Source organism: Amphibalanus amphitrite, unplaced genomic scaffold (assembly GCF_019059575.1).
Source record: "Amphibalanus amphitrite isolate SeventyFive unplaced genomic scaffold, NRLGWU_Aamphi_draft 000686F_arrow, whole genome shotgun sequence".
NCBI lineage: Eukaryota > Metazoa > Arthropoda > Thecostraca > Balanomorpha > Balanidae > Amphibalanus > Amphibalanus amphitrite.
In genome coordinates this window covers 161,622-188,335 of record NW_024882180.1, presented here as the reverse complement: position 1 = coordinate 188,335, position 26,714 = coordinate 161,622, and the positions used below count along the sequence as shown (strand labels likewise).

The window sequence follows — 26,714 nt, the reverse complement described above, 5'->3', positions numbered from 1 at the left end:
TATCTGATACAATCCGACGAGTCTGTCTTCTGAACGCTGATTGGCTTGAGTGTGACGTCATCGCTATGCCATCATACAGTAGGTGCCGTAGAGAGTATCAACATAGTACCAATATGTTAAATAGTTTTAAATACTTTTTCGCGAATTGTGCACTTCTGGCACCAGTTTTAAAAAGAAAATGAAAAATAATAATGTCAAAATGAAAAACAACGATATCTTCATATTTCACGAAGGTGGCCCTTTTCCTTTAAGTGCGTTACGTTAATTCTGGATCCGGCCCGGAGGACCATAATGTTGTGTCTGCAACATTAAACAAAAGTGCCGGATCTTTCCAATCAAGAAAAAACGGAAACGCAAGCAAACATTTCATTCATTCGTCGAGCCAAAGCAATAACAATATCACAATGAACCAAGTTTTGAGCCAAATTTTCAAATTCCTTTTTTCCCCGTTATCATTTTCTTCACATTCTTCATCAGTGTAACACATTTCATTTTTCATGCGCCTTTTGTCTCGCGCCATCGTTCTAATATGGACTTTGTTCGGACAGAACACCGTCTATTCATTATGCCTTTATTGTTTAAAATACAGTGTATTGCTGACGATACATGCTCTGGCATCACTATACGAACGCCAACTATACAGCGCAGTAACCCCCGGTAAAACAAGGTTAATCACTGAATATACCAGACCAACTGAATAGACATAATGCGCCGTGGGAAGCAAGCAGGTATCAGCACTCGAGCCCACATCCCTCGGCGCACCAGAAAGTCGCATAGGCCACCCAAGCATCATAAATGGAGTATATACACATGGCATGGGTTCCACCGGAGCACCGGAGCACGCGGCGAGCACAGAGCACAGGACGACCGAGCAACTCAGGCTGCGTAACGCGGTCCTCCACCTTCGAGTAACAGCCCGTGGGGTCTGCACAGGAAAGAACCTAGGGCGAGACCCCGTCCTGCGCCGTCGCCGACATGCGCTTCCTCTGCGCCGAAGCACACGGCAAAAGCTGTCACAGGTGCGCTAACAGTCAGCGCTGGCGCAGGGTCTTGCCTGACATCGCAGAAGGCTGAGCCCTGTCGGCGGGACAGCCCGCACCTTATAGAGCACGGGTTGCCACCGCCCGGTTACAGTGCCCTCTGCCGTTCGCGGCGCGCAGAGGCTCCCACAGCTACGCTAGTACCTCGACGGTCGGCTAATGACGTCACTGGACCACAGGCCTCATATGACGTAACTGGACTACAGCGACTCATATGCCGTCCTCCCCCACACTCACACATCACGGACGCGCGGTCACATCACAGCAGCGGTCGCCCCAGCTCACATCACAGATGTTCGCACATCACACATCAGTATTATCATAGTGCGTCAGATTCACATCTCATCACTGTGCAACGTCAGCATTGCATGACTCCAATGACTGTGTCCCTGTCATTTTCACAGGGCTGCGCCCACGGCATAATAGAACTCTGGCATATTCACAGTAGATACGTATTACAACATCGCGTCAGTTCGGGTACGTTCATTCGCTCGGCAGTGCGTTCGTTACAAGCCGTTACTACATCATAAACAAGTGCTGCGTACTACAATTACAAAGCTTCCCGATCGCATGATCGCGTTCCTCATATCGGCAGCCACGATCCCACATGTCTGCAACCAAATCTTGTCACTAATCTCACACCAAACGACATAGAACGCAACTGAAATTATCGCTGCACTCAGTATCACTTTCAAATCATTCACCAGAAACAAACAAAAATAACGCAAAAGCACCATTATAATTCCGCTGCCGAGTTACCCGCCGACTGCTGAGTAATTCAGCCCTATGTTCGCGTGTTACACCATGCACGTGTCGTCTCCTCTACCACACCTTCAAATCTGACGTCATCAGCGATCGATAACGTGGAACAGAAGCTCCAGACACGTGGGACTGTCGGGTACCTCCGCGGCGTACCGGTGGAGAACGGGTACCAGCTCAGAGTCCAGCAAACTCATGCAGGAGGGCGGCAGCGCCTCGCCGTTGCTGCCCGCCTCGTAGCATACCTGTGGGGAGGCGGTGGGGGAGGGTGAGGTGGGGCGGGGTGGGGGCGGATCGTTGGGGAGAAACCAGTAACAAGGACGGAAGGCAGCACGTGTGGTGACGCTGTTCTAACCTCGTTCGTCTAAGCAAGCTACAGCTACTGTAGAAGAAACGTCAAACCAGCGATGACAGAGCCTTGAGTTCAAGAAACAACATTCTATGAAGCGTGCTTTTCTGGCACACCACGTCTTATCATCACAAAAAAACAGCCCTGAATGTCGTAAAACATAAACAAAGTTTATAGCACACAGCGACTGTGCTTCAATACGTTACCGCAGTGTGGCCAAATTGGTGATGTTGCGGGGAAAGTCACCCCCAATGAAAAGTATAATGACATCCTCAGAAATTTTAAAATTACATCATCACGACACGACGTTTTTGTCGTGAAAGCATACCTACCTAGTGTAGGAATAAAGACTGAAAATGTTCCAATGTACGATTCGCACCGTCATACTCGTACTGTCGCGCTTGCAATGTCGTTTTTTACATCTTTAATGACAATATTTTTTTTTACTTTCCACCAGAACTTGACGTCAGGTATAGTCTTTTTCCCACATTTTCTGTAAAAACTGCACCTAAAATGAGGCTGAAGACGAGTTTTTTGAAAATAGTGACATTCTCGTACGACTTTTTTATACATCCTCCCCTTAACGCTTAACCAATTTGGTCACACTGCGTTACCGCTACTGGTGAACCTTTGACCCGCCCAATAGACACCACACCGGCCAACCCATTCCCCAGCACTTTCTACCCAGTTCTCCATACCGTGTCTCGATCGACCGTAGCACGCAGACCGATCCGAGTCCTCTCGGAGTCAGCCAGCAGCGGCAGGTGGGGCGTCAGGGCCACGCAGGTGCCACGAGCCACCTCCTCAGCCAGCCGAGAGAAGTCGGGTGGCTCACTGCTCGATCGCGCTACAGACTCTGTTACCTGTTGTCGGGGAGAGGAGGTCACGGTCGAGTTGGCACTGAGGGTGTCACAGGTGACCTCTGGTCATCTGTCACAGCGCGGGTGATGGCAGCATCACAGGACATTCGAGACTTTCTCGGCTATACTCTGTTCCGTTTCAAGTTTGCAGCCGAAGTGCCCTGCTGAAAGTAGTGCGTGATTTCTGTATATACAGTTCTTACATTTTAAGACGCAAATTTTTGAGCGGAGGAGCGATCTGCCGAAGAAACTCCGACTGCAAGCTTGATATGGAACAGACTATAGGCGGGGTTACGCAGAACATGAAGGCGGTGATCAACGCAATGTCTGCGATTTTCATACGTGAAACGATAAAACATATGATTGATTAATATGGGAATCTGACCGATTCTTTTACCTGAAACAAGAGGAGCAATACAATCACGAATGTTGCATAATGGGAAAAAACAACATGCCTCTTAGCATTTCTCATGAACGTCACATAAATCAAAGGTTGGGACTCATACAAATATTTTTAGGAAGATCCTACAATTGCGGAGTTATGATCCATAAAATGGCTCACTTAATCAGACACCCCTGTCTAGCATAATATATCATATTGATTAGGTACACGGTCCCCTAACCAGCAGAATATCTCGCCTTGATCAGGTACACCTCTACACAGCAGAATATCTCGCCATGGTCAGGTGCCTACACCTCTTTTCAGCGGAGTATCTAACCAATTGATCTAGTACACCTCTATTCAGCGGAGTATCTCAACTATTGATCCGGTACACCTCTGTATAGCAGAATATCTCACCGATTGATCTGGTACACCAGCTCTGTATAGCAGAATATCTCACCGATTGATCTGGTACACCTCTGCATAGCAGAATATCTCACCGATTGATCAGGTACACCTCTGTATAGCAGAATATCTCACCGATTGATCAGGTACACCTCCGTCCAGCGGAATATCTCACCTTGATCAGATACACCTCCGTTCAGCGGAATATCTCACCTTGATCAGATACACCTCTGTCCATCGGATCAGTTTCGAGTCGCCGACGTAGTCTGTGCCAGAGTGGACGCGGATCGAAGGAATGCCGTCCAGGGGCTTGTCGTCAATGACGCTTCGGACTCTGCGGTAGCAGCGGTAGCAGAAATAATGGATCGTCAGAAACCACAAAAATTCATAGTTTTGCGCATAAGGCTTGCATTTTTCTCATGAGAATGTTGGCAGTGGTACAATTCAACACTCGGAGATTGAACCGTAGCACGAAACCGTTGAGGCATATTAAAAATCGTTGCAACGTTACCAATCAGTTTAATACCTAATTACTCTTCTCAGAAACAATTGATCCTGTTTCGTCGCAACAACCACCAGCAACTGGCGCTTACCCGAGGTTGTGGCTGCGGTCGTCCTCCACCCATTTGATGTTGATGACTTCGTCAGGGGGCTGTCCGACGGGGCCACACTCAATCTTGAAGTCCTGCATCTGCCGCAGGTTGCCGCGGAGAGTCTCCATCGTGTCGGGGCTGATCTGAGGGGAGACGGAGGGAGAGGGTTAGAGCTCGAGTGGTGAATCTATCATTGTTTGGGCTTGAGGATTGGTAGATATCTGAAGGTAGAGCCCACCAACCGCGTTCAAACCTCTTAAGTCCGTAGAAGAAAAAACATCTGAAGCATGAGCTCACAACAGGCTATGTCCAAACTCTGAACTCTCGCAGTATTACGAGAAAGGTGCTCTCTTTGAAACTTTTACACACCGTACTCATCCAGGGGCCGTGCACACTAGGAGCATGTGGTCCCCACGCCCGGTGATCATATCAGAAGTCACAACCAGACACACTCACTGCTCAGTGCTCACCAAGTGGTGCTCACAACCAGTTGCTCACCTGAAACATGAGGCCGTCCTCGACGATGGACGATTTGGCTGTGACGCCGGCGGCCGACTTCAGCGCTCCGTTAAACACCACGAAACTGGCGCCCGTCACTGGCGGACACACACGAACGAGATAAGTAGGGAGCTCAGTCAGGACAGCTGGGACAGCAGGACACCACGAAACTGGCGCCGTGTAATGTGGCCTGTTCGCGAATCCCCAACGAAACGAGAAACTTGCAGCAAAACACGCTCTAGTGAACTCCGCCGAGTTTCCCTGGCCTATTACGTATGAATTTGAGAAAAACAATGATAAATGAAAATTTCCCATAATATGAACGCCAACAAGTTGTGTTGACCACGAATTTTATATCAATACTTATTTAGAAAGATATGCTTTCGCAAACAAAATTATACAATAAAAACATTTCTGCAAAAAAATCAACAATCATCAATCATGTTACCTGAGCACTCCATCTCTTCACAACATTTCCCATGTGTTTTTTTTTCTTCTATCACACAGAAACTTCACCCCATCCCTCAGTCATCACTGTTACCACCACCACTCAGACCTACCCTGCCTGGGCCGGTTCTGGATGTTGATGGCCTGCGTCTGGTACTGGCCGTCCTCGTTCTGCATACACACCAGGTGACTGTCGGCCTCGCGAGAGAAGCTAGCGCCCAGCGCCAGCACGTGGTCGTTGCTGTTGTTGATCGCCTTCAGCACCTGGGTGGCCATGGAGGAACGTCAGTCAGGGACGCTAGTAGGCGGGGAGGTAATGACATGGCTAGCTGGTCTGAAGATGCGGCGAGACACGGCTGAACTTTGTCCAAACTCCTAGCATATTTATTTGGACATTTACGTTTAAAAAATCTTGCGATATGATTTATCAAATAGTACGCCATTCTACAGTCGTACTCGTAATGATCAATAACATTCTCACTGTGAAAACAAGATGACAAATCGGGGTTTCTTTATTGAGACGCGCACCAGTTCACCGGACCGTCCTATTTCTCTGACCTGGTTGAAGCGGTTCCTGGGGATCAGCACGGACGTCTCCTGCTCCTCCATGTGGATGTGCATGCCGTGCACCGTCGGCAGCACGTAGGCAAAGTTACGGAAGTCCTGTCCGACGAGGGATAGTTATGTCAGAGATGGATGTTAGGGAAGAAACATCAATATAGCGGTTCGGTGAGAAACAGCAAGGGGCTGAGGGCTGAGAAACGGTGAGATCGACGCTCAAAGGTTTATGTGACTTGTTCAGCCACCTCATGATGGCTCGCTGGTGGGTGCAAATACCTTCAGAACTCCAACTATCCATCACTTTTTGAGAGACAGAAATCACCTGATGAACAAAAACTCATACGCAGAAGTTGGATGTAAGCAATGATATGTTTGAGCATCGTTAGTAATATCATTGTGATGAAAAATGACCTTATGCTCATGATATAATATGATTAAGTTGAATTGAAATAAGACCAAAAAATCATTAATGATCATTAATGATAATAGCGATTTTTTGGTCTTATTTCAATTCAACTTAATCATATTATATCATGAGCATAAGGTCATTTTTCATCACAATAATCATACGCAGAATACAGCAAATACTCATAATTCGTCCAAATAGCCGAGGCGACGAAAATGTCGAAGAGACTATGTATGCCCACCACCAACATTCTATGAGTACCTTAGCCAACACATTACACTACGGCACCAGGTCTGTGCACTCACCGCCAGCAGGTTGATGATGGTGTGCCCGACCTCGTAGAACACAGGTTTGCGGTGTCGTACGCTGACCAGAGGACACGGGTAGTAGCGGAACTCGGCACCCAGCCGTAGCAGCAGTCGTAGTGGAAACACCTGAACGGTCACATGTCAGTCAGGGGTCATCAGAGGTTAGCACAGGGGTCAGAGGTCATCAGATGTCATCAGGACACGGGTAGTAGCGGAACTCGGCACCCAGCCGCAGCAGCAGCCGCAGTGGGAACACCTGAACAGGTCAGGTAGGGTCAGAAGGGGTCAGAGACCATCAGAGGTCAGCACTAGCAGCCGCAGCAGAAATACTTGAACGGGTCAGCAGAGATAACAGTAAGTCAAACGGGGTCAGAGGTCCCTAGAGGTGCAGTGGAAACACCTGACTAGTTAGAAATCGGCAGTCAATTCACCCAAAGCCGGACATATTCCGGCAAGCTACACGAAAATCAAGCTGATATTGCTTTGCTCGTCCCGTTAAAAAAAAAAAAACTGGCTTTCCCATCAACTGCGCCATTTCTTTGCCAGATGTCACCTACCTTGGCCCAGGGCGCCTCCCACTTCTATATCAGCATCTATCTAAGCCCAGGAAAACACATCTAATAGCACTTACTTTAGCCCAGGGCGCCTCCCACTTCTGAATCAGCACAGCAACAAGGAAGGGCTGCGGCGGCGTCGGCACGTTGTGCAGACACTGGAATGTTGGTCGCAGGTACAGAAAGCCGCCGTGGTCCTTGGAGCCGAGGAACGGCGCGGAAAACAGAGTGTTGCCCAGCTCTGTCACAAAGTGACCTGTGGGGCAGAGGTAGGGCGTCAGGTCACTGCTGGAGGCTGCCGCTGATGTCTTGAGCAGGGGGGCGGCGCAGACAAGACTCGGCTATCTACGTGAAAGTTTTCAGCACAAGATAGAGCCATCTGATATAAAACAATGTTCATATTGGATGGAACTTCATTGAGCCGAAGCATTCACGAATTGCAAAAATCCTTGCAAAAATCCTCGCAATACTCAATTGGCGCAGTATGGTTACGGAGCGAGCGAAGCGAGCGTAGTCTTTCCTTAGATTAACGGAAATTTCTGAGTATGAGCGGCCGGCCGGCCGGCCGGCCGTGGTCACGCTTTTGCGAGGCTTATATCTCAGCAACCACTTGACCGATTTACACGCGGTAATTTTTGTAGGGTAGCTTCATTCCTTCTACCAAGTATTGGACTATTCCCGATGCATGTGGGTGACCTCTTATGCACGTGCCACGTGCAAAACGAAGAGGTGTCACTTTTGTAATTGTTGCAATATCTCGGTAACTACTTGGCCGATTGCGCTGAAAGTTGGCATGTAGGTAGGCACCCACTAGGCACTGCATATACATGTGCCAGAGTTGGGGTGCTGCTGCACGTGCGCACGTGCAGGGGTCGTTTCCAGATCTCGGGAACGGCTGGACCGATTGCGCTCAAATTTGGTACACGGTTAGGGACCGGTTAGTAGCGTGCCGTGCACAAGTCAGTTGGGACCCATTTTGCACGTGCGCACGTGCAGGGTGCCGCTTCCAGATCTCGAGAACGGCTGGGCCGATTGTGCCCAAATTTGGCACATCGCTAGAGACCAGTTAGTAGGGTGCCGTGCACAAGTCAGTTGGAGGTACCCCCTCGCAATTTCGCACGTGCAAGGCCCACCCTCTCGCTCGCTCCGTTAGTCGCCCCAAAAGGCGTTATACTGGTTCCATAGTGTGAGACTGCTAATCCTAATCACCTAAACCCACCCTTTACCCTTCACAGCCTTTACATCCTTTGCACGCCACGTCACCTCTTCAAACTCGCTATCCAGCTTTTCGTATCACCGCACTCCCCCGGCGTATGTAGTACCTTTGGCGGCCTCGGCGAACAGGTGATGGTAGAAGAAGAATATGTCCTTGGGCAGAGCGGCCTCGTCAGGCAGACTCTCCAGGATCACCACAACCTCCTCCTGGCCGACGGTCGAGAGGCCGTGCGAGGTGAAGATCCAGCACGTGCGGCCCACGCAGCAGTCCACTGCAGGGGAGGGAGGAAGGGGACGGTCAGGTGCAGAGAGATGGTGGGGTTTTGGCATGCCTTCGCATTTGCATGGCAATGGCTTCAATTGATCGATTTAAAGCATGGCTTCAAGTGTTAAACGCAAAACCAATTTCGTGCTGCTAGTAAGTGTTCAGATCTTCTTTGGAAGATGAGTTCCGTACAAGTAAAACTGATTAAATAGCATAACTATCAAGAAGTTTGAAAAGCCATTCATGTGCAAGAGGTTAACTCGAGTCATGAGACACACCTGATCTGACTGTGGTCCTTGTAGCGGAATGACGATGAAATAGAGCGTTAAAAATAGAACATCAAAAATATTATCCGATAAATGTTAAAAGGTAGACCTTTGACGATTAAACGTATGTCTATACGACCATAACCATGCAAAAAAAATTCCTCGACTACTTTTGTCGTCACTCACGTTTGAACATCTTGACGACGACCATGAGATTTTTGTTGATGAGGAACGACCAGGGCAGGTCACGCTCGGCCCGTATCATCGATACGATCGTCTCCTCGGGCGTGGACTGTTTGACGGCTGAACCTGCCAGAGGGGAAGTGTTTGTCAGATGAGGGGGTCAAATTTGATGATTCGGGGAGAGGTCCTGTGAGTCCCGATGGAACTCACAAGGCCCGATACGGGGATATTGTGGTACTTTGGCCGTGGCCGCCCTGATATTCAGAAATTTCCGGTATTCTTATCTGTGAAAGACTGGCAGCTCATAATCACTGAAAGCATTATTAGCCATGACTGAATACAGCCGGCATTTACACACCAGCAATGACCCACTGTCTACTATGAGTTTGATGTTCACTCCACCCCTCCCACTCCCCACTCCTCATGTGCTCTCACCGGCGGAGCCGGCCTGGTAGATGGGTGGCAGTTTGCCGCTCTCCGGCTTCCACGCCAGGTCCTTGCAGCCCTTGGCGTCCTTCAGAATGGCCGCCGCTGGAAACATAACAAACATCAGTAGGGTCATTACACACCGCGGAGAGACTGCCAATAGTTAGTGATGATCCTCTGAACATGACGTGGTGTTGGCAGTTGTGGGATCACACTTTTCCTATGTTCCTTCGGTCGCATGCTGGTTATAGCCGGTAGTACTTAGAAGGAGCACCCAATGACTGCACTTCAAGCGAGAAGCTAGAAAGGAGTACATTTAGCAGAAAAAGCTAAAATCGTAATGACAGCTACCTATGAAGATATTAATATGTAGCTCCTATGTACCATGCTGATAGAACGATACAAGTCTGTCAAAAACCACAAGTAATCCAACAGCGTTTAGCGAAGTTACAGCGGTTACGTGATACATCCCCCTGATATGATCCGTCCTTCCCAATCCCCACCCCACCACCCCCACTCACGTGACCGGTCGGGGCCGCGGCCGAGCCGGGCGGTGCGCCGGTGAGGAGGCCGCCTCAACTCCGGGTCAGCTCCCGCGCCCCGCTGGCCGCTCGGCCGGGCTGGCTCGGTCAGGTCGCCGCCGGGTCGGATTCCGTCACTGAACATCACCTGTTTGGCCTCCCGTGACGGCGTGCGGCCGCCAGAGTCTGAAAACGCAGTGAGATGGAAGGTGGGTATTCCACACGAAGCTTAGCAACCATCCCTAAACATTTTGAGTTCAATCAGCCCTCCAGCATGTGCAAACTATGCGGATTCTAAGTCTATACGGTGAGAGAACAGATTAACGTCAAAGCGTTGATGACTTAGTCCAATACTCAGTCCCAGTCCCAGCGATCTTACAAATGACGAGCAATAGAACGACGCACATTCACTTCTGCGACAGCTCAGTCACCCTATACATTGCCTGAATGTATTGGGAAGGACGAATCCCCTGAGAGATTCGTCCTCCCTTCACCATATGACAATGCCTTTTGATCCTCTTTTAATACCCTCTCCAAACGTCAAATACAGCCATCCAACTCCCTCTCCCCATCCTTTCTTTACAAATCCCCACCCAGCCCCTCTTCCCCGATCAACTCACTCTCGCTCCGTTTCAGCACGCCGCTGGGCACCATCACGGTCGGCGGCGGCGCGTTGTGAGACGCCTGCTGGGTGGGAGGCACCGTCGAACAGTACTCCATCGGGTTGTTGGGGTTGGGCGGCCGAGCCATCTGGTGGTGGGAGGGCGACGCGCCGCCGGCAGACACCACCCGGCTCTCCTGTTGGACTGGAATGATGGAGGATGGTCAGATCAGAGAGGTTGCGAGGAGGGTGTGGGACTGGGACAATTAGTACGGGGGACAGTCATATGGGGGAAATATGGGCATAGGACAGGTCGCATTGCATTGAAGCATCAAGGGATGGGCCAGATCTCAGACCAAACATGGGCGGTAGCCGGTAGGGATGTTCTATTGGCTGTAATCAAATTCAAAACATATCATCCAGCATTGTTCTCAACTAATTCTAGAATGGCAAACACGGCCACTTACACCATAAGACTGGTGATAATCGTCTATTCAAAGGCCATTATTAATAACTTCAAAAATCAAAATCCCAGTCGGTTATTTACCCGGGCCGAACGCATCATTTAATTCCTTCTTAATCCGATACCCGATTAAATTACCGAGATCCCAACCAGTAAACCTCACTGTCTCCCCATCCGTTCATCTAGCGCCCCTCTCACCTCTATCGATGGTTCGTTTGCAGCGGGAGCAGACGCGACCCTCGCGGAACTCCATGTAGTCGAGACAGATGCGCTCGGAGCAGCAGGCGCTACAGAGGAGCCGTCCACAGGCGCGACAGTGGTGGCGGCGCCGGATCACCGTGAAGCGCAGGCTGCACTCCATGCACGCCACCGCCTGGTGGAGCGGTGGCGGGTGTGAGACATTGGGATCAGGAGCATGATATTATGGGGCTATGGGAAGGCTAAAAAATTGGCTTTCTCCGCAAAGTTCGTTAGTATGTTGGAGCTTTCGTATGCATTTACATTTTACATATCTTCGCCACGCAATCGTATCAATAATCTATTCGGTCATATCAAATCGTTCAAAGTGGTTCAAAGTAATTGCACACCAGCTTCGTGACGCTCCGTGATCAGACGTGTACGAAAGCGGAGCGGAGATATGGCGATCTCAAAACTTTACTAAGCGAACGGCAAGCGGTGGAGTGAAAAGTGCACGGAAATTAAAATCGTTAAATAGCACGAACTTGGTTTAGCGACAAATTGGCTTTGCATGTAGCCCAAAACGATCAATGTCAATTACTCATTGAAATAGGATGCAAACGATAAATGCCTCTTAGCACGCACACTTGGTAAAACAGGAGCTTTCTTGCGGCGGAAGACGCCATTGCATCACTAAACCATCCCCAACCATTCCCTTCCCAAACCTCCCAAACTCACATCCCCTCACTATTATCTCATCTAAAACGCCGATCACCGATACTCACATCTTCATCGGGTACCCAGACGGGCGCCACCTTTCCCAGATTCTTGTCCTCATCGGAGAGACTGACGAGCTGGCCACGGGGTGGAGTGGCTCCGCCGGAGGGTGCGGGAACGGCGGCCGGCCGGCCGGCGGCCAGCCGGGCCTCCTCGTACGCCCCGGGAGCCGTAACAATGTTGCCGCCCGTCGTCGAGACGCTCTCCTGGGTCGTCGCGGCCGATGCGTCGTCCTCGTCAGCCGCGGGAGGAGGCGGGGACTGAGCGGCGGTGGTGGAGTCGACATCGGCGGCTGAGTCTGCTGTGGGTTCGTCTGCGGGGAGGGGGAGAGAGACAAGTGAGACGTCTTCTTCTCGATCACTCCGAATTAAAAAAAAAAATCGCCAGTCAAAGCCATCCGTTGAGATTGGTAAAAGCGCACATTACTTTAGCGGTGGACTGTACGTGTCAAACCACATAGCACAGCAAAGAGATTGTAAAGCACACGACAGAAAAGTTGTTCATACGAATACCTAGCATAGCTTGTATCAACTGATTTCGAACGACACTCTTCAGACCAAAGCAATCACCGATTGAACGCTGCAATAAGGCATATCATATTATCCTACCGAATCAAAAATGGTATTACTATCCTATCGACCAATGTCAATCTAATCGCGACGGGCAGTGTATGCTTAGCGAGTGTTGCAGCCAGCAAATATAGCACCGTTCACAGAAGCCTTTCTGTCATGCAGAGTCGAGTCTAAAGTGACAGTCAGCGGTGCAGCTTCTGTTTATTTTCCGGCGGCTTGCACAGCTGTGTTTGGGTCAATGTTGGGACCCGTTCAGTGGGCGGGAGGAACTGGGTGACCGAATTTAGGCATACTTGTCCATGGATAGACGATGAGTGGCCTATTTATGGCCCATTTTTGACGAGTACCAGACATTGTGAGAACAGGGAAAATGAGAATGAGCAGAGACGCCATAAACAATGTCACGGAAACTCGTGATGGGAAAACGGGCTGGTTGATAGGCATACGAATCAAGTTATTGATCCACGAATGTAAGACTTAACCAACTAAAATGCTGCAAGCATAATCAATTAACAGATTCATCCACACGAAACCCTTGTCACAAGTCGTATGCAGCTCCAACTTTTTCAACTGCAGCACACCAGCAGCTGCACCCATAAAAACTGTTCGAAAATGATTAAAAATGTTCCGGAAGTGAGGTTGAAAAGGTTTGAGATACAGGCCAGAGAGCGGTAGCGAAGCAACTTAACAGTAGTTTCCCTCCGCCCCCCCCCCCCCCCACACACACACTCACACATACACGCACACGTTTCTCACAAAGCCCGTCCATTCCACCCACCTGTCTCCCGAATCTCGGGCTGTTCGGCGATTGGCTGCGAGCACGATGACGTCAGATCCAGGCTGTTGGGTCGCACAGGAGCCGCTCCCGCCGGCGGTGGCGGCGGTGGCGATCCACGACCTGACTCCGCCGGCGCCCGCGTGTTCCGACTATCCACCTCACACTCAATCGACACTTGGCTCTGTAGTCTGGAGATGACGCCGCCCTTCAGCAGGTGCATTGCCGGGCTGGAGGGAGCTGCCTGCTCCGGCGGCGGGGGAGGGGAGGGAGGGGGCGGCTCGACGGGTGCCGCGGGGGATATCTTGGGGCGTGCGCCGCCGACGGGTTCACTGGGCGCCGCGTTGCCACCCGTATCGTCGCCCTCTAGCTCCTCTAGGTAAGTCTCCAGCTCGGAGTCGCTGACATCGTCGGCGGGACGGAACCGCACCGGCTCCTGCTTGGTTTCAGCTGGCTCCTGTTCGGCTTCAGCCGACTCCTGCTCGGCTTCAGCTGGCTCCTGCTCGGCTTCAGCCGGCTCCTGGTCGATCTCAGCTGGCTCTGGGGTGGTCTTAGCGGCAGCGGGAGGGGCCGCGACTGTCGGAGCCGCGGCCGGCACGGCGGCTGCCGTCGGGGCTGTGGCGGGCGGAGACGGCGCGGCAGCCACCTGAGCCAGCAGCGAGGACGGAGCGTCGGTGGTCGCCGGAGCGGCAGACTCAACGGCTGCTGGACGGGCACACTCAGGCGCTGGTGGAGGGGCAGGATCAGCAGTCAGTGCAGCGGTAGATTTAGCCATCTGAGGAGTGGTAGACTCAACCGGCGACGATGGGGAGCCCGAAGCGGCGGACGGCGGACTGGATGCACGACCCAGAGAGGCACTGACAACATCGGGGACATCCGTGACGGGGCTCGGAGACGGGTCCTTCTGGAGAGAATCTGCCTTCTCCTCAGGGCCATCACTCTGAGACATCAGCCCTGTGCTGACAGAGTGGCCAGTGTCCTCTGTCGGCTGACGAATCTCCTGAGTTTGCGTCTCAGTCTGTGGCTCGGTCACAGGTTCAGCCTCCACACCACTGTCTGTTCCACCCTCAGCTTCGGCGGGCACATCACGTGACGGAGAGTCAGGGAGCCTATCGTCCCGAGCACCAGAGTGTTGGGCAGCCGCCATCACACGGGAGCCTGTGTCTCCGGGTAGCGCAGCCACCGGTGGCTGCGTGAGGGAGGAGAGCGTACCAGTCGCGACAAGGACTGATGGTGGACCGGCAGCCTTCTCGGGAGTGTCCGCCTTCACACCCTCAGCGGCATTCGCGGGAAACTGTGCGTCAGGTTGCAGCACGACGGGAGGCCTCGCTGGTTTTGTAGTAGAGCTCGGCTCTTCAGAAACACTGCAAGATGAGCTCGGTATCGCAAGCACAGGCGGTGCCGCAGGTGGACTGATACTTGCTCTCTGTTCGTTGGCTGCCAATGCGGCGGAGTTTTCTGCGTCCGGAGATGGTACAGATTTCGCCGATTCTTCAACAAATGGCACTGCCTTTGGTTCCCCGTTGACCGGCCGCGATTGTGCCGTGAAGTGTTCCGGGGATTCTGTGTTACTGGAGCAAGATGATGAGTGGGCGGGGCTAGCCACAACATCCGGGATTCTGGCACCATCAGTTGACGCGATTCCTGGTCCCGGGAAGTGGTTGGCTGAAGAAATCGATGGCAAAGCGTGATTGGCTACCGCGTCCGCAAGAGAACTGCTATTGGCCGTCGTATCAGTAGGCGCACGGTGATTGGCCGCTGGATCAGACGATGCTCCGTGATTGGTTGACGTCAGAGTTGCGGCGGCGGGTTCAAATCCGGCCGAGAGCCGAGCGAGCGGCGACACAGTGCGACCAGGGTCATCGTGCACGTGCGCGAACGAAGACCGGGGCGAGTTCGCATAACTCTGGAACAGCAGACAGTCATTAAGAAAAAGAATAATTGGAGCAGCAACAATCATGTAGCAACAAACTCAGGCATCAAATTGGAGCTCAGCAAATTTATTAGGCACTGAAGTATTGAATTTGAAACCTCGATTGTATGACAAAAGTGTTCCCATCAACTGGCATGAGATAAAGTCATTCAATTACAACAGTCACTAGTCTTGAATATAAGGATGACTTGGACAGATGCTTTAAAGATTACTTCATTGAGTAAAGATTAACTCACACTCCCTGGTGTGTTATCAGATGAAGCGATCTCTAGGCGCCCTTGTTCAATCTGCTTCTGAAGTCTTGCAGCTGCTACTTCAGCTTGGTCTGCCAAAAAGTAAGAGACATTACAGCTGTGTCATGGCACACCCTGTAGGACCTACAGGGTGTGTCATGACACAGCTGCCCTACCGTGTAGGGCAATTTCAGGTTTTAACCATTTATACCTATAATCTATTCCAAATTGAATTGAATCTTTTAAAAGAAAATGTTTGAAAGAAAAAATTGAAAGTTACAAGTACCATTTTGACATGCTAGGTAGGTACTTAAGCAGTCTCAGTGTTAGGTAGGCTATGGCAGGTTGGCAATGGACTATTGCTGAACAGATGTTGTAATTGCTAAATAATGCATGCATAGACCATGCCAACAATCTAAAAAGCCTAATACAAATCATTAAAAAGGCAAAGTTCATAGGTAACATTCAAGCATCCACTTTAGAAGTATTTCACAGCATGTTGCTGGCAGGATCAGATGGCAGAAGAAAACATTAGCAGCTGATTATATTATGCATCATAGCGTACCTTCATTTAGCTCGAATTCATCCAATACAGCATCCAAATCAACAGCAAACTTTTCCATACTTGTTCATTGATGCCCAGCTTCACCTGCAAAAAGATCATAAACAACAGTTCCAAATAAATATGAAGCAATGAATCAGTATAGTACATTAACTGTTGTTAAGCATAAGCCTGCAGCAGTCAGTGCAGTAACTACCTAATCCAGGGCCCTGTTCGGTCGCTGTTTTTATATCAGCGTGCTGTCGGTTTTCCCCATATAAGGAAGTTATTGCTGGCACAGCTTGGCCTCTCATTGGTCTAACGAATAGACCACTTGAATTCGACCAATGAGGAGCCAAGAAGCAGCAGCATGGTCCCAGCCTGCGAAAAAAAATCCACTCCAGCACTGGCACAGAGCATCAGCATTACTTTGTGAGGTGGAGGGGGTGGTAAATGTGAAGATGAAGTCAGAGTAGATGAATACTGCAAATTTTATAATTAGTTAGCACTTAGCAGAATCAAAATTTAAGAATACCTATCCAGAATATGGCATTTGCATGCGAGGATCGCGGACTGCCCGAATTGAGCTAGTTTCTGGAAACGCCTACACGCTGCATAAAACATGAAGTTGAAGAAAACAAAACACTTCAGCTTGAAATGCATTACAGAATTCACACAAACATCTCAAACACTGCAAAACATAAATTAAAAAATGACAAATACACTCATACCCACCACCAAGCCCACCACCACATTTCACAACTGCGTTTATTTCCTGAGCGTCACTTTCGCCTCTGAATCATATTTACACTGTTCCCATGAAATGAAATGTGGCAGCACGATATACCTACCAGGATGAAAACGCCAAACTCAAGCAGGGCTACCGCCAAGAATATGCAGTGAAAGTAGCCTAGCGCAGCTGCGAGCTGCCTAAAAGCGTTTGCTTTTGAATTTTATTTTTATTTTTGATGATTTCGATTGCAGCCTTGACAGGGGCGTCGACGCGTAAGGAAAACTGGTCCGACTTTTTCTCGGGGCCCCCAACGGTGGGGGGGCCCCCGCGAAGGGCCCCGCGAAGGCGCAGCAGGGCCCCCGCGAGCCGCAGCGGGGGGCCCCCGTTGCCGCAGCAGGGGCCCCCGTGGCCGCAGCAGGGCCCCCCGTGGCCGCAGCAGGGCCCCCCGAGAGCCCCAACAGGGGCCCCCCGCGGCCGCAGAAGGGGACCCCGCGGGCCGCAGCAGGGCCCCGCAGTGTCTAGCAGGGCCCAGAGGCGCAGCAGGGCCCCCGCGGTCTCTAGCAGGGCCCCCCGAGCCGCAGTAGGGCCCCCGCGGTCTGCAGCAGGGGCCCCCGCGAGCCACAGCAGGGCACCGCCTAGTCGAAAAAGTGGTCCGACTAGTCGGAAAAGTCGGACCGGTGTCGACGCCCCTGAGCCTTGATTGCCTTGGTTGATTAGGATGACGAATATCTGTTACAAACGACGATGAACAGTGAAAACTGTTTTCAGATCTACCTTGCCTCAATGTCTCTGTAAGTTTGTCCTCACATAACTCACTCCCTCACGGTGTCGGGCAGATGACTATGAGGATCAGAGTTCTCAGACAAGGGTCGTATCACTTACATCAGAGCCGTGAAGACAAGACAATCAGGTGCAAATTTGAATCAAGCAAATTTGAATCAAATAGTCGAGCGCGCAGTTCATCAGCAGCTCTTTGACTACCTCTCATCCAACCACCTCCTTTCCTCATCCCAGCACGGTTTCCGCCCCCGCCACTCCACGGAGACCGCGCTGACCACCATATCCGACCACATCCTGTCCGCAAATGACCGTGGAGAAATATCGTTGCTTTGCCTCCTAGACCTCAGTAAGTGCTTCGATGTGATAGACCACGCAAAACTTCTCAACAAACTCCGCGCTAACGGCATCGACACCGCTTGGTTCTCGGCCTACCTTCATAATCACACCCAAAGCGTCAGCCTCACTGACCGCATGGGTAGGTACCTCTAAAATATCCTCAAAGCTTCCAAACAGCATCGGCGTGTTTCAGGGATCTGCGCTGGGCCCCCTACTTTTCAGCGTATTTGCCAATGACCTTCACCTTTTCGCGGAGGACGCCCTGGTGGTCCAATATGCGGACGACACCCAGCTCTTGGTCAGTGGTCCTAAAGCTCAGTTAAAAGACACTATCGCTCGTTTGGAACGTGTCCTGAGCTGTCTTGATAATTGGTTCAGATTCAACGGCTTGAAGGTGAACGCTGAGAAAACACAGCTGATGCTGTTTGGAAGCAAACAAAATTTGCGCACCGTTCCCCAATTCAGTGTAAAATTTCGCGACCATCTCTTAGTCCCTTGCTCAGAAGTAAAAAATCTCGGACTTGTCTTCGACCGCACCTTAAGTTGGAATTCGCATATCGCGCTCGTCAGTAAACGCTGTTTCGGAATCCTAACTGGTCTGTCACATCTGAGGCACAGCCTGCCAGCCGGTGTTCTAGCCACTCTAGTAAACGCTCTGGTCCTGTCTCAGATCCGCTACTGCCTGGCAGTGTACGGTAACGGCTCGCAGCTCAATACGTCTAGGATTCAAAAAATATTAAACTTCGCCGCTAAAGTCATTTTCGGCCGCAAAAAATACGACCATGTATCAGACTTACACCAACGGCTTGGCTGGCTGTCAGCTGCGGATCTAGGCAGGTTCCACACAATCACTCTCACTCACAAAGTTCTCCGTTCTGGCGAACCAGACTCGCTCGCCTGTGTGCTCCGGACTGTGGGTGATGTGCACGAGCGACCCACAAGACAGGACAGTGACCTCTTTGTCGCTCGATCCCGAACTGAAATGGGGAGGCGCCGCTTTTCGATCCGTGCACCTGCCCTCTATAACACGCTACCACTAAACCTTCGCCACCTCCCAGGTGCCCCCTTCTCAAGGCAGTTGAAATGTTACCTTAGGAGAAACGCTGGGGCGAGCCGAGCTCCTTTGCGGAGATAAGTCCGGAGGCTGATGAGTGAGTGCATTTTAGAGTGTGTGAGACGTGTGTGTGAGGCTTGTCCTCCTGTTTTTATTCCCTTTTTAATCTGTTGACGATGGGTAGGAATAGCCTGAAGCTTATTCGGGATTGCCCAAATACACGTGAATATGAATATGAATATGAATCAATTACGCTGTCCCTGGCTAATGGCTTGATCTGAAACATCAATCCTGAGATGCTCATGCAGGCCAGTCCAAGCAAGATTACTTTACTACTCAGTCCAAGCAAGATTACTTAGTAGTTACTACTACTACTCAGTCCAAGGGCCAGTCTATATTTTTAGCCTTTAATTTCCTGTGCTACCATATCGTAATATGGACCGGAAAACGTGCCCATGTGAGCGGTATGAACTGTAGTTTAATTTTGAATTGGCGCAAGCGCTTCGAAAACAGCGCACAAGGAGAAGATGTTCGTTTTTCTTTGCGTTTTCCCTCGATCAGCAGTTGTTTCAGCATTTACAACATTTTAATTGGTGTACAGCATGATCACCATGGAAACTGATTGTGAACGCCACCAAAGCTGTCAGTATCTGTTCGAAGCTGAACAGTTATACTATACGATATCGCCTTTATGCACGCCAAGATACACAACAAAGATTTATGCAAGGTGCTTTTTGCAAATTTTATGCAACAATCCCCTGGCTTGACCTCTTTTGAGTCTCATTTAGGTATTGTGCTGTCCAACTTTCAACCACTTTAGTGAGAAATATCAAACTTCAATAAAATGAATGTAAATAATTTGAATTTGTGCCTACTGATTTCATTGGTGGCTCATCTTGATCTTGATGATGGGTACCAAGGCTATATAAATAGGTACCCAGGATATTTTATTTTATGTGCACCATTATTTTTGCTATTTTTGGCTGGACGTTATTGTTATGGGTGATTGTTAATAGCCAGATTGATGCCAGATTTGTAAGCATCAACCAGCTAAGTGACCCTGGGCATCATTTCATAATATCCTGTTGCATCTTCAGGTGATCTTTTTTGCATGTTGATGTCAGTGTCAAATTCATTGAGAGAAACTAGAAAGGTATAGTTTTGCAGTACTATAACTCAAATGATACCTTCTGTAGCATTCACAAAAGTTTGGGGAGGGACAACATAGCGTGACATGCTCACACAAGCAAAGCATAGCTGTCGCTAGCTAGTGACTGACGACTGTGAATTGTGATCTTGTTGTTGCTTCATGGCTCTCATGATGCCCTTGCCCAGAGCAGTTGTAGAGCAGCAACTGTCAGTTGTGATGTGATAATTGATATTGTCTTTTAGACACTGCACAGTGGCCCTTTTTCAGAATTAGCACGCATAAATTCAAAATATTTTTTCTCTTCTTTTGAGTAAAAAGCAGTCTAATCGCGTGCAAAACATTCCAAACTATCCGATGGTGCCATTTTTACCTCCTAAAAAATAATTATCTTTGGTAAAACTGACCGCAAAATCGAGGTTTGCCGAGAGGCGCGCGGACACCACCGGCGGACCCTAAAAAGTAGGGTGAGATGAACATCAGTTTGTAAGGCTTTCGGTGAGAAAATATTAAAAATTAGTGGCATAGCTGTGAAGCTGAGTTTACGTAGAAGCCCTAGAAATCACAATTTTCATTGTATAAACTTAAATAGACCACTTTTGCCGAATATTGTGGACACAATAACAGGACAATTATCAACTGGAGATGACGGCATACATATGAAGCTTTATGTTAAGTAGCACACTCCGGAACATGTCGTATTATACATCGTTCGAATCGCCGATCTCTTCTGACCATGTCCACCAAAGGGCATCGCGCCATTTTGCGCCATTTTGCTTCTACGGTGGATAACGTGAGCCAGTTCAGTCCGCGAGCGGCTGAGGCTCCTGTTCGATACGACTAAGCTCATTGACCTGGCTCGAGGCTGGTGTCACCTGGTGGGCGCCTAAATGTGGCTTGACTTTTGCCATAAGATGTGCCTATTGAAATGTCATGTAGGCATAACGCTGTGCTCAAGTAAAACTGTCCGATTTCTTGTCGCGTTTGATGTCCAAGCCGCACAAGTCCCGTGGTCGGCTTAAGATCTAACGTCAAAAGCGCCTATGTGTTTGTATTGTTCGCGTCGCGCTGACCTTAGTTGCTGCCCGGCCGGGGCCGACTTACGGTGGCTGGCAACAGCTGCAGATGCGGTCACGTGACGCCCTGGGGCGTCCTGGCGGTCAGTGCAGCGCGGTCGGCTGGCGGGCTCGCCACACTTGCGTTCAGAGCGGCCTGGGCCGGCGGGCGAGCCGTGCGAACGTGCGCCAAATCTTGGGCCGAGCGGCCTGTCGCTGTTGGGCCGAATCTCCTTGGGCAGTTCGTTTCTTTTCTTATCTTTGCATTGGCAGGGAATACGCCCTTGATCACGTGGTGATGTCTTGCACCACTTTCAGTTAATGTGGGAATTAATGCGTGCTAATTTTGAAAAAGGGCCACTGTGCACTGGTCCAAAAGGAATCTTCTGCTTTTCCTAAGCCATTTCAATGTGGCATATGAAATGAGATTGTGCCAAGTGTTGTATGTTAAATGTTTTGTCCTTAGCCCGCGCACCGACGGGGGGGGGGGGCGGATATCCGCCCCCCCTGAGGTTTTTCGCGAATAGCGGGAAAACCGCGGCGCTACGTGCCGCGAAATTTGGTATGACTATTCCCTTATCAATTTTACACATGGTGTGCAAGTTTGAACCTCCTTCCTTTCAAGGTCAGGTCACCAGGTCACTTTGAATGACCCAACCTCAAGTCACTTTTTTGCAACTTTGTCACCGTGCCAGAGCTACAGTAGATGTCGTAGGCCTTTGAAAGTCGCAGGATGTTATTAGGTCATTAGTAGCTACAATTTGTATATCTCGGAATTTTGATATCGGTGACCTAAGGTCAGGTCAATTTCGCGACCTCCCCATTATAAGTCAATGGGGGAAAAATCAACTCCCTGTTTTTACCACTAAAACGGGTCGGAATGGCCCCATATGCCATACATGACTTCATATACGATCAACCTTCACTACCTTGAGGTCTGTTTTGCTGTTGGGCAGCTGTGAGGTCATGTGACGTCATCAAAGGTCACCAAAGGTTTTTGGCCAATAACTCCGTACAGGAACAAGATACAGACGCGTGGATGGTCTCATTGTGTTCAGCTCGTCAAGACGCATCGAATGATATACATGATGACCTCGAGGTCACGTGACCTGAGGTCAACCTTTGACCTTGACCTTTTGAGGTCAACATATATATCATTCGATGCGGATTGACGAGAGGATCACGATGATGCACTTAGTTTGTTCCTATCTTGACTAATTCGAAAGTTATTCGAGAAAAACTCTCCATATTTAGCGCCGCCATTTTGACTTTTTCGACCCCTGTGACGTCATCTTTGACCTGACCTGAAAATGACCTTAGTAAAAATTGTAGATCTTGACCGTGCGTATCCGATGCCGTTTACCGCTTGTCGCTATCTTGCTTCGTTCTCGAGATCTCAGGGGGGGCGGTCATCTCTCCCCCCCCCCCCCCCCGTCGGTACTAAGTTGGCGCAGACCCCCGTCGGTGCGCGGGTTAGTTAGTTGTCATTTTCTATTGTCCTACCTAATGGCCCTTATCTGTAGCTATTTCAGATCCACTAGCAAGTACCTATCACAAGACAAAGATGTTTCTGTTTCTCCTCTGCTTAGCAAACAGTTTAGCATGTATTACTGGATGGCTATTGATCATTGTAGTCACTATCAAAGTGTTGGTAGGGCCCACTCGCTTCCAAGAGATAAGAAATTGGTTGTATGCAAATCTTGTGGAATTTGTGATGAAAGATAGATTGAAAGGGGCACTGAACTCTACCAAAGCAGACCTGTTCTCATCAATGGCATCCTTGAAATCTTTTGATAATGAGCTCTCAAAGAAAAATGCTTTAGTTATTTTAGAGGTAAGTTATGTTTTTCATAACCACTTTTATCAAATTTAGGGTGATGGTAACTGATCCCCCTGCATAGTGCATGGCCATTGGCAAAGGGCCAACCAATACCTAGTGTAAACATTTCCAAGCATTGTAAAAAGCATAGTAGTATTAGTATAAGTGTTATGTGGATTAGTATATCCACATTTGTCAGTGTGATAGCCGAGCATCCACACTCCACAGTCTTAGATGCTCAGCTGTCCCCGAATTGTCCCAAATTGTCTGTTTACTCCCCACCCCCCCCCCCCCCATCATCACCACCATCAGATTGGCGTCGGCACGGGCACAAACCTGGGGTATTACCCGGCCGGCTCCCGGCTGCACTGCGTCGACCCCAACCAGGCGTTCGAGGTCTACTTTCGGCGCGAGTGTCTGCAGAAGGCCGCCCACCTGGACCCGGACATTCGGTTCGTGGCCGAGCGCGGCGAGTCGATGCCGTCGGTGGCCGACAGCTCGGTGGACGTGGTGGTGACCACCAAGGTGCTCTGTAGCGTCACACACCTGGATCAGATGTTCCGGGAGATTCGACGTGTCCTGGTGCCCGTGAGTACAGGCGGGCGGATGGCTAGGTATAGGTAAACTATAAGTTATCGTGGTTGGGAGGAGGGGAGAAATAATACCCGAGAGCCTACCTCTTCAAGCTCTAGCTCTTTCGCAATATTTCTTTACTACACAATTACACATTACACATGATCCCATTCTGCCTTGGTCATGTCACATTTGGGCAATGTGGGCTTTCATCTAGGGTTGGGAAAGAAAAAAAAAATCACTTGAATCACATGTCAACAAACTGAAATGTGACGTGCATTTGGTACCCCAGGGCGGCAAGTTTTATTTCCTGGAGCACGTGGCGCACCCGTCGGGTACGTGGCGCCGCTGCGTACAGAACGCGCTCTCCAACTCTGGGATCTGGCCGGCCGTGTTTGATGGATGCATGATCAACCTGGAATTCAGAGAGGTGAGCGTTGGGTACCTTCCTGTAATAATCGAGATGCCTATCAGTCATGTACATTGCACAGACTAAGCTAGGGATGAGATCTTGTGATTATATTTTCTGGGTAGTGGGTGGTGTGCTCGGCGCTCGCCGTATTCGCAGCCCGGAGTTCTTGCAAACCGAAAAAGAACTGGCCAGTGTGGGGGTCGAACCCACGACATTCGCGTTATTAGCACGACGCTCTAACCAACTGAGCTAACCGGCCGCTGGCTGCGGCGAGGGGAAGAGTCTTGAAAATTTTGGTTGACCCTTCTGTTCTCTCCTTTGGGGGAGGGGGGCATCAGTTTTTTTTTCACATTAGAACAAAATTGATGTTGGACACCAATTGGACTAAATTGGTGCTCGATTGCTCAGTGTTGCGCATACTATCTCCAGTATCTACCCTCACTGTCGTCCTCATCTGCTGCAGCTGCTGTCGTGTAGCGGGTTCAGCAGCGTCGACTACCACTCGGTGTTGGTGATGGGGAAGGGCGTGGTGCCCGTCTCCACGCCTCTCCAAGGACTCGGCATCGTCAACCCATTCGCCTTCGGGGTGGCCACCAAGTGAGGATGGCCAATGCGTGTGGAGAGGGCGCTGTCGAGTGGAAAGGGAAATATCCTTTATCGTGAACGGGGCGTAATGACAGGCTGGGATAAGCCGTTTTGTTTAGCTGGGTGAAGGCATGTGTTGCACCAATGTTGCACTTTTTATGAGTGTGTCCTTGCTGGTGATTGTTGTAATTGCACTGTTTTATCAGTGCCGTTGTTGTACGGTCATTATTTTGCGTTCCTGTTTACGTTCAAACTAGAACCTCGGTATGATGGCTGAAATGAATTTTGAAACGTGTTAAGCAAAAGGTTTTAGTGTAATGCCTAAGGCCGTTTGAATCGAGATAGGTGTTCAAGGTTCGTAGCAGAGATATCGGTTATTTGCTTCAGTGTATTCGAAGTGGGCTGCGCTTGAAAAGAACGATCACCCCAGACTCCAGAGTCGTTAGTGTCGGCAATGTTGGTGTTGTATCTCACTTATTTCTGTTTTTATTTTGGCGAACCGTTGCCGAAGAGGAATTTGCGAATGTTTCGTATGTGAATGTGATAAAGGTACAGGTCTCGCGGGTTTTAGCGGTAGGTTTTGCTCCCATGAAATTGAGTAAATTTCCGGCTATGCTTTCTTCGTCTTAAGCTTTCAAGGGCTGAAGATGCGATCGATTTATTTGTACGCATGCCTGCCATGATCCTCTAAAATGGCTTCATCGTACATCGATTAGTTTCGGAGATATAGCCGGAAATGTGAAATGGCAAATCCCGCGAGAGCCTTGCTATATGAGTGAACGTTGGATAAGCAGCGCTTATGCTAGGTGATGTTATACTTCTTGTTGTTGTGCCTTGTGGTGTTGTTACATGTGTAAAGCGAGTCGACCGCTCAGGTATGTAGCAATAGCGCTATGTGCTGTAAGTTTGTGTGATCGATTTTTGGTGATAAGATTTACCTATCAGCTTTGTTTAATTGTGCTGTTTGGTTACCTACGTGTACAACATTGGTGTTTTATTTACGCTCATAAATCAATGCTATGAACTTTGCAAACATGCAAAATGTGTCATCTCTTTCTGTGTGGCCTTATTTTCGCAGAGCTGCGTGAAATCATATCTGCTCATCGTCCGACAGATTATTACTGTTTTAGACCATAAAGTGCCGTCGAACACTTGGGCATTGCTTATTCGATATTTTGATTTAATCTTGTCTTTTCGTTGAACGATATTTTCGTTCACTCTAGCGGGCCAAATATAAACTGCAAATCATGGAATTCGTTTCGCTTCTGTATGACCGTTTTGGGCTGAATGGTATGATGGTATGAATGGAGCGAATAGATGGGTGCAGGTTATGTAGCTCCCCATCCACGGTTCGTCGGAAGGTCATCTCAGGCTCAAAAGAAACGATATATACCATTCGAAAGCTGACGGTGAGCTGAATCCAAAAATGTAATTTTTATCAAAATCGATCGATGGCCTTTTTTGAAAATTGCGTTTTTGTAAAAATTTAATAATCTTTTATTCAACGGGCTGTCCCGGACATTCTTGAAAACATGAACATGTATTTTTTAGTTCCAGTGAAAGAGTAACGCCAAAAGAACAATATTTAGCGAAGCAATATTTCCAAACATTGATATGCGTCTCCCACAGCCGACAATAACCCGGCACCGCCTGGGCTATTTCCGTACCCACATCAGCCTGGGGGGGGGGTCGGATCCGACCCCCCCCCCCCTGTTATCTCGAGAACCAATGGTCGTATCGAGCCCCGCGAGGCGGCGTTCGAAAGGTCTCTACGAGACCTTCCCAAAGCACTCTTAAGATTTTAAGATTGAGGTCAACTTTCGGGTCAAGGTCAGGTCAAAGGTCAAATTCAGGGGTTTTGCATGATTAGGCTTACGGACAGCGGAATCGATAGCTGCTGCTCGAAACTCACCACAAATGACCTCAAAGACCTAGTGAAGGTACCATGTGCGTATGGGGGTCATACTAAGTACGGGTCAAGGTCAGGTCAGGTCACGAAAGGTCACGGTTTTCACTTTCTGCTACATGGGCGTGCGACACATGTTTTATGGCTTATTTTTCACGCCAAATCCGATGGTAATGGTTATATGTGACCCCAAGTCACTGTGCT

General features: G+C 49.6%; 2 protein-coding genes and 1 non-coding gene across 11 annotated transcripts; 1 reads left to right on the top strand and 2 right to left on the bottom strand.

Moving 5' to 3' along the window:
• Positions 1-555: 555 nt before the first annotated feature.
• On the bottom strand, positions 556-16,930 carry LOC122364608 (zinc finger FYVE domain-containing protein 9-like). 3 transcript variants are annotated; one of them, XM_043335177.1, is made up of 20 exons: positions 16,846-16,930; positions 16,135-16,218; positions 15,573-15,661; positions 13,407-15,309; positions 12,065-12,369; positions 11,301-11,475; positions 10,659-10,844; positions 10,039-10,224; positions 9,527-9,622; positions 9,095-9,217; positions 8,485-8,649; positions 7,240-7,418; positions 6,606-6,734; positions 5,892-5,996; positions 5,447-5,597; positions 4,887-4,984; positions 4,389-4,531; positions 4,009-4,129; positions 2,847-3,011; positions 556-2,044 (listed from the first exon to the last, which is right to left on the bottom strand). In XM_043335177.1, exons 2-20 carry the CDS (start codon positions 16,190-16,192, stop codon positions 1,889-1,891), a joined length of 4,533 nt encoding a protein of 1,510 aa, XP_043191112.1. In that variant the 5' UTR covers positions 16,193-16,218; positions 16,846-16,930; the 3' UTR covers positions 556-1,888. The 3 variants fall into 3 exon arrangements, with proteins under 3 accessions (XP_043191112.1, XP_043191113.1, XP_043191111.1); XM_043335178.1 differs by having other exon boundaries at positions 16,842-16,891; XM_043335176.1 differs by having other exon boundaries at positions 16,858-16,886.
• A 2,768-nt stretch (positions 16,931-19,698) lies between these two features.
• Positions 19,699-25,854, top strand: LOC122364607 (methyltransferase-like protein 7A). 7 transcript variants are annotated; one of them, XM_043335170.1, is made up of 5 exons: positions 19,699-19,740; positions 22,739-23,049; positions 23,347-23,622; positions 23,900-24,037; positions 24,483-25,854. In XM_043335170.1, the coding sequence occupies exons 1-5, from the start codon at positions 19,734-19,736 to the stop codon at positions 24,618-24,620; spliced, it is 870 nt and encodes a 289-aa protein (XP_043191105.1). In that variant the 5' UTR covers positions 19,699-19,733; the 3' UTR covers positions 24,621-25,854. The 7 variants fall into 7 exon arrangements, with proteins under 7 accessions (XP_043191105.1, XP_043191106.1, XP_043191108.1 ...); XM_043335171.1 differs by having other exon boundaries at positions 19,706-19,740; positions 22,748-23,049; XM_043335173.1 differs by having other exon boundaries at positions 19,720-19,735.
• Trnai-aau lies at positions 24,205-24,278 on the bottom strand. Its single transcript has one exon. It is a non-coding gene; the product is annotated as a tRNA-Ile (tRNA).
• Positions 25,855-26,714: the final 860 nt, after the last annotated feature.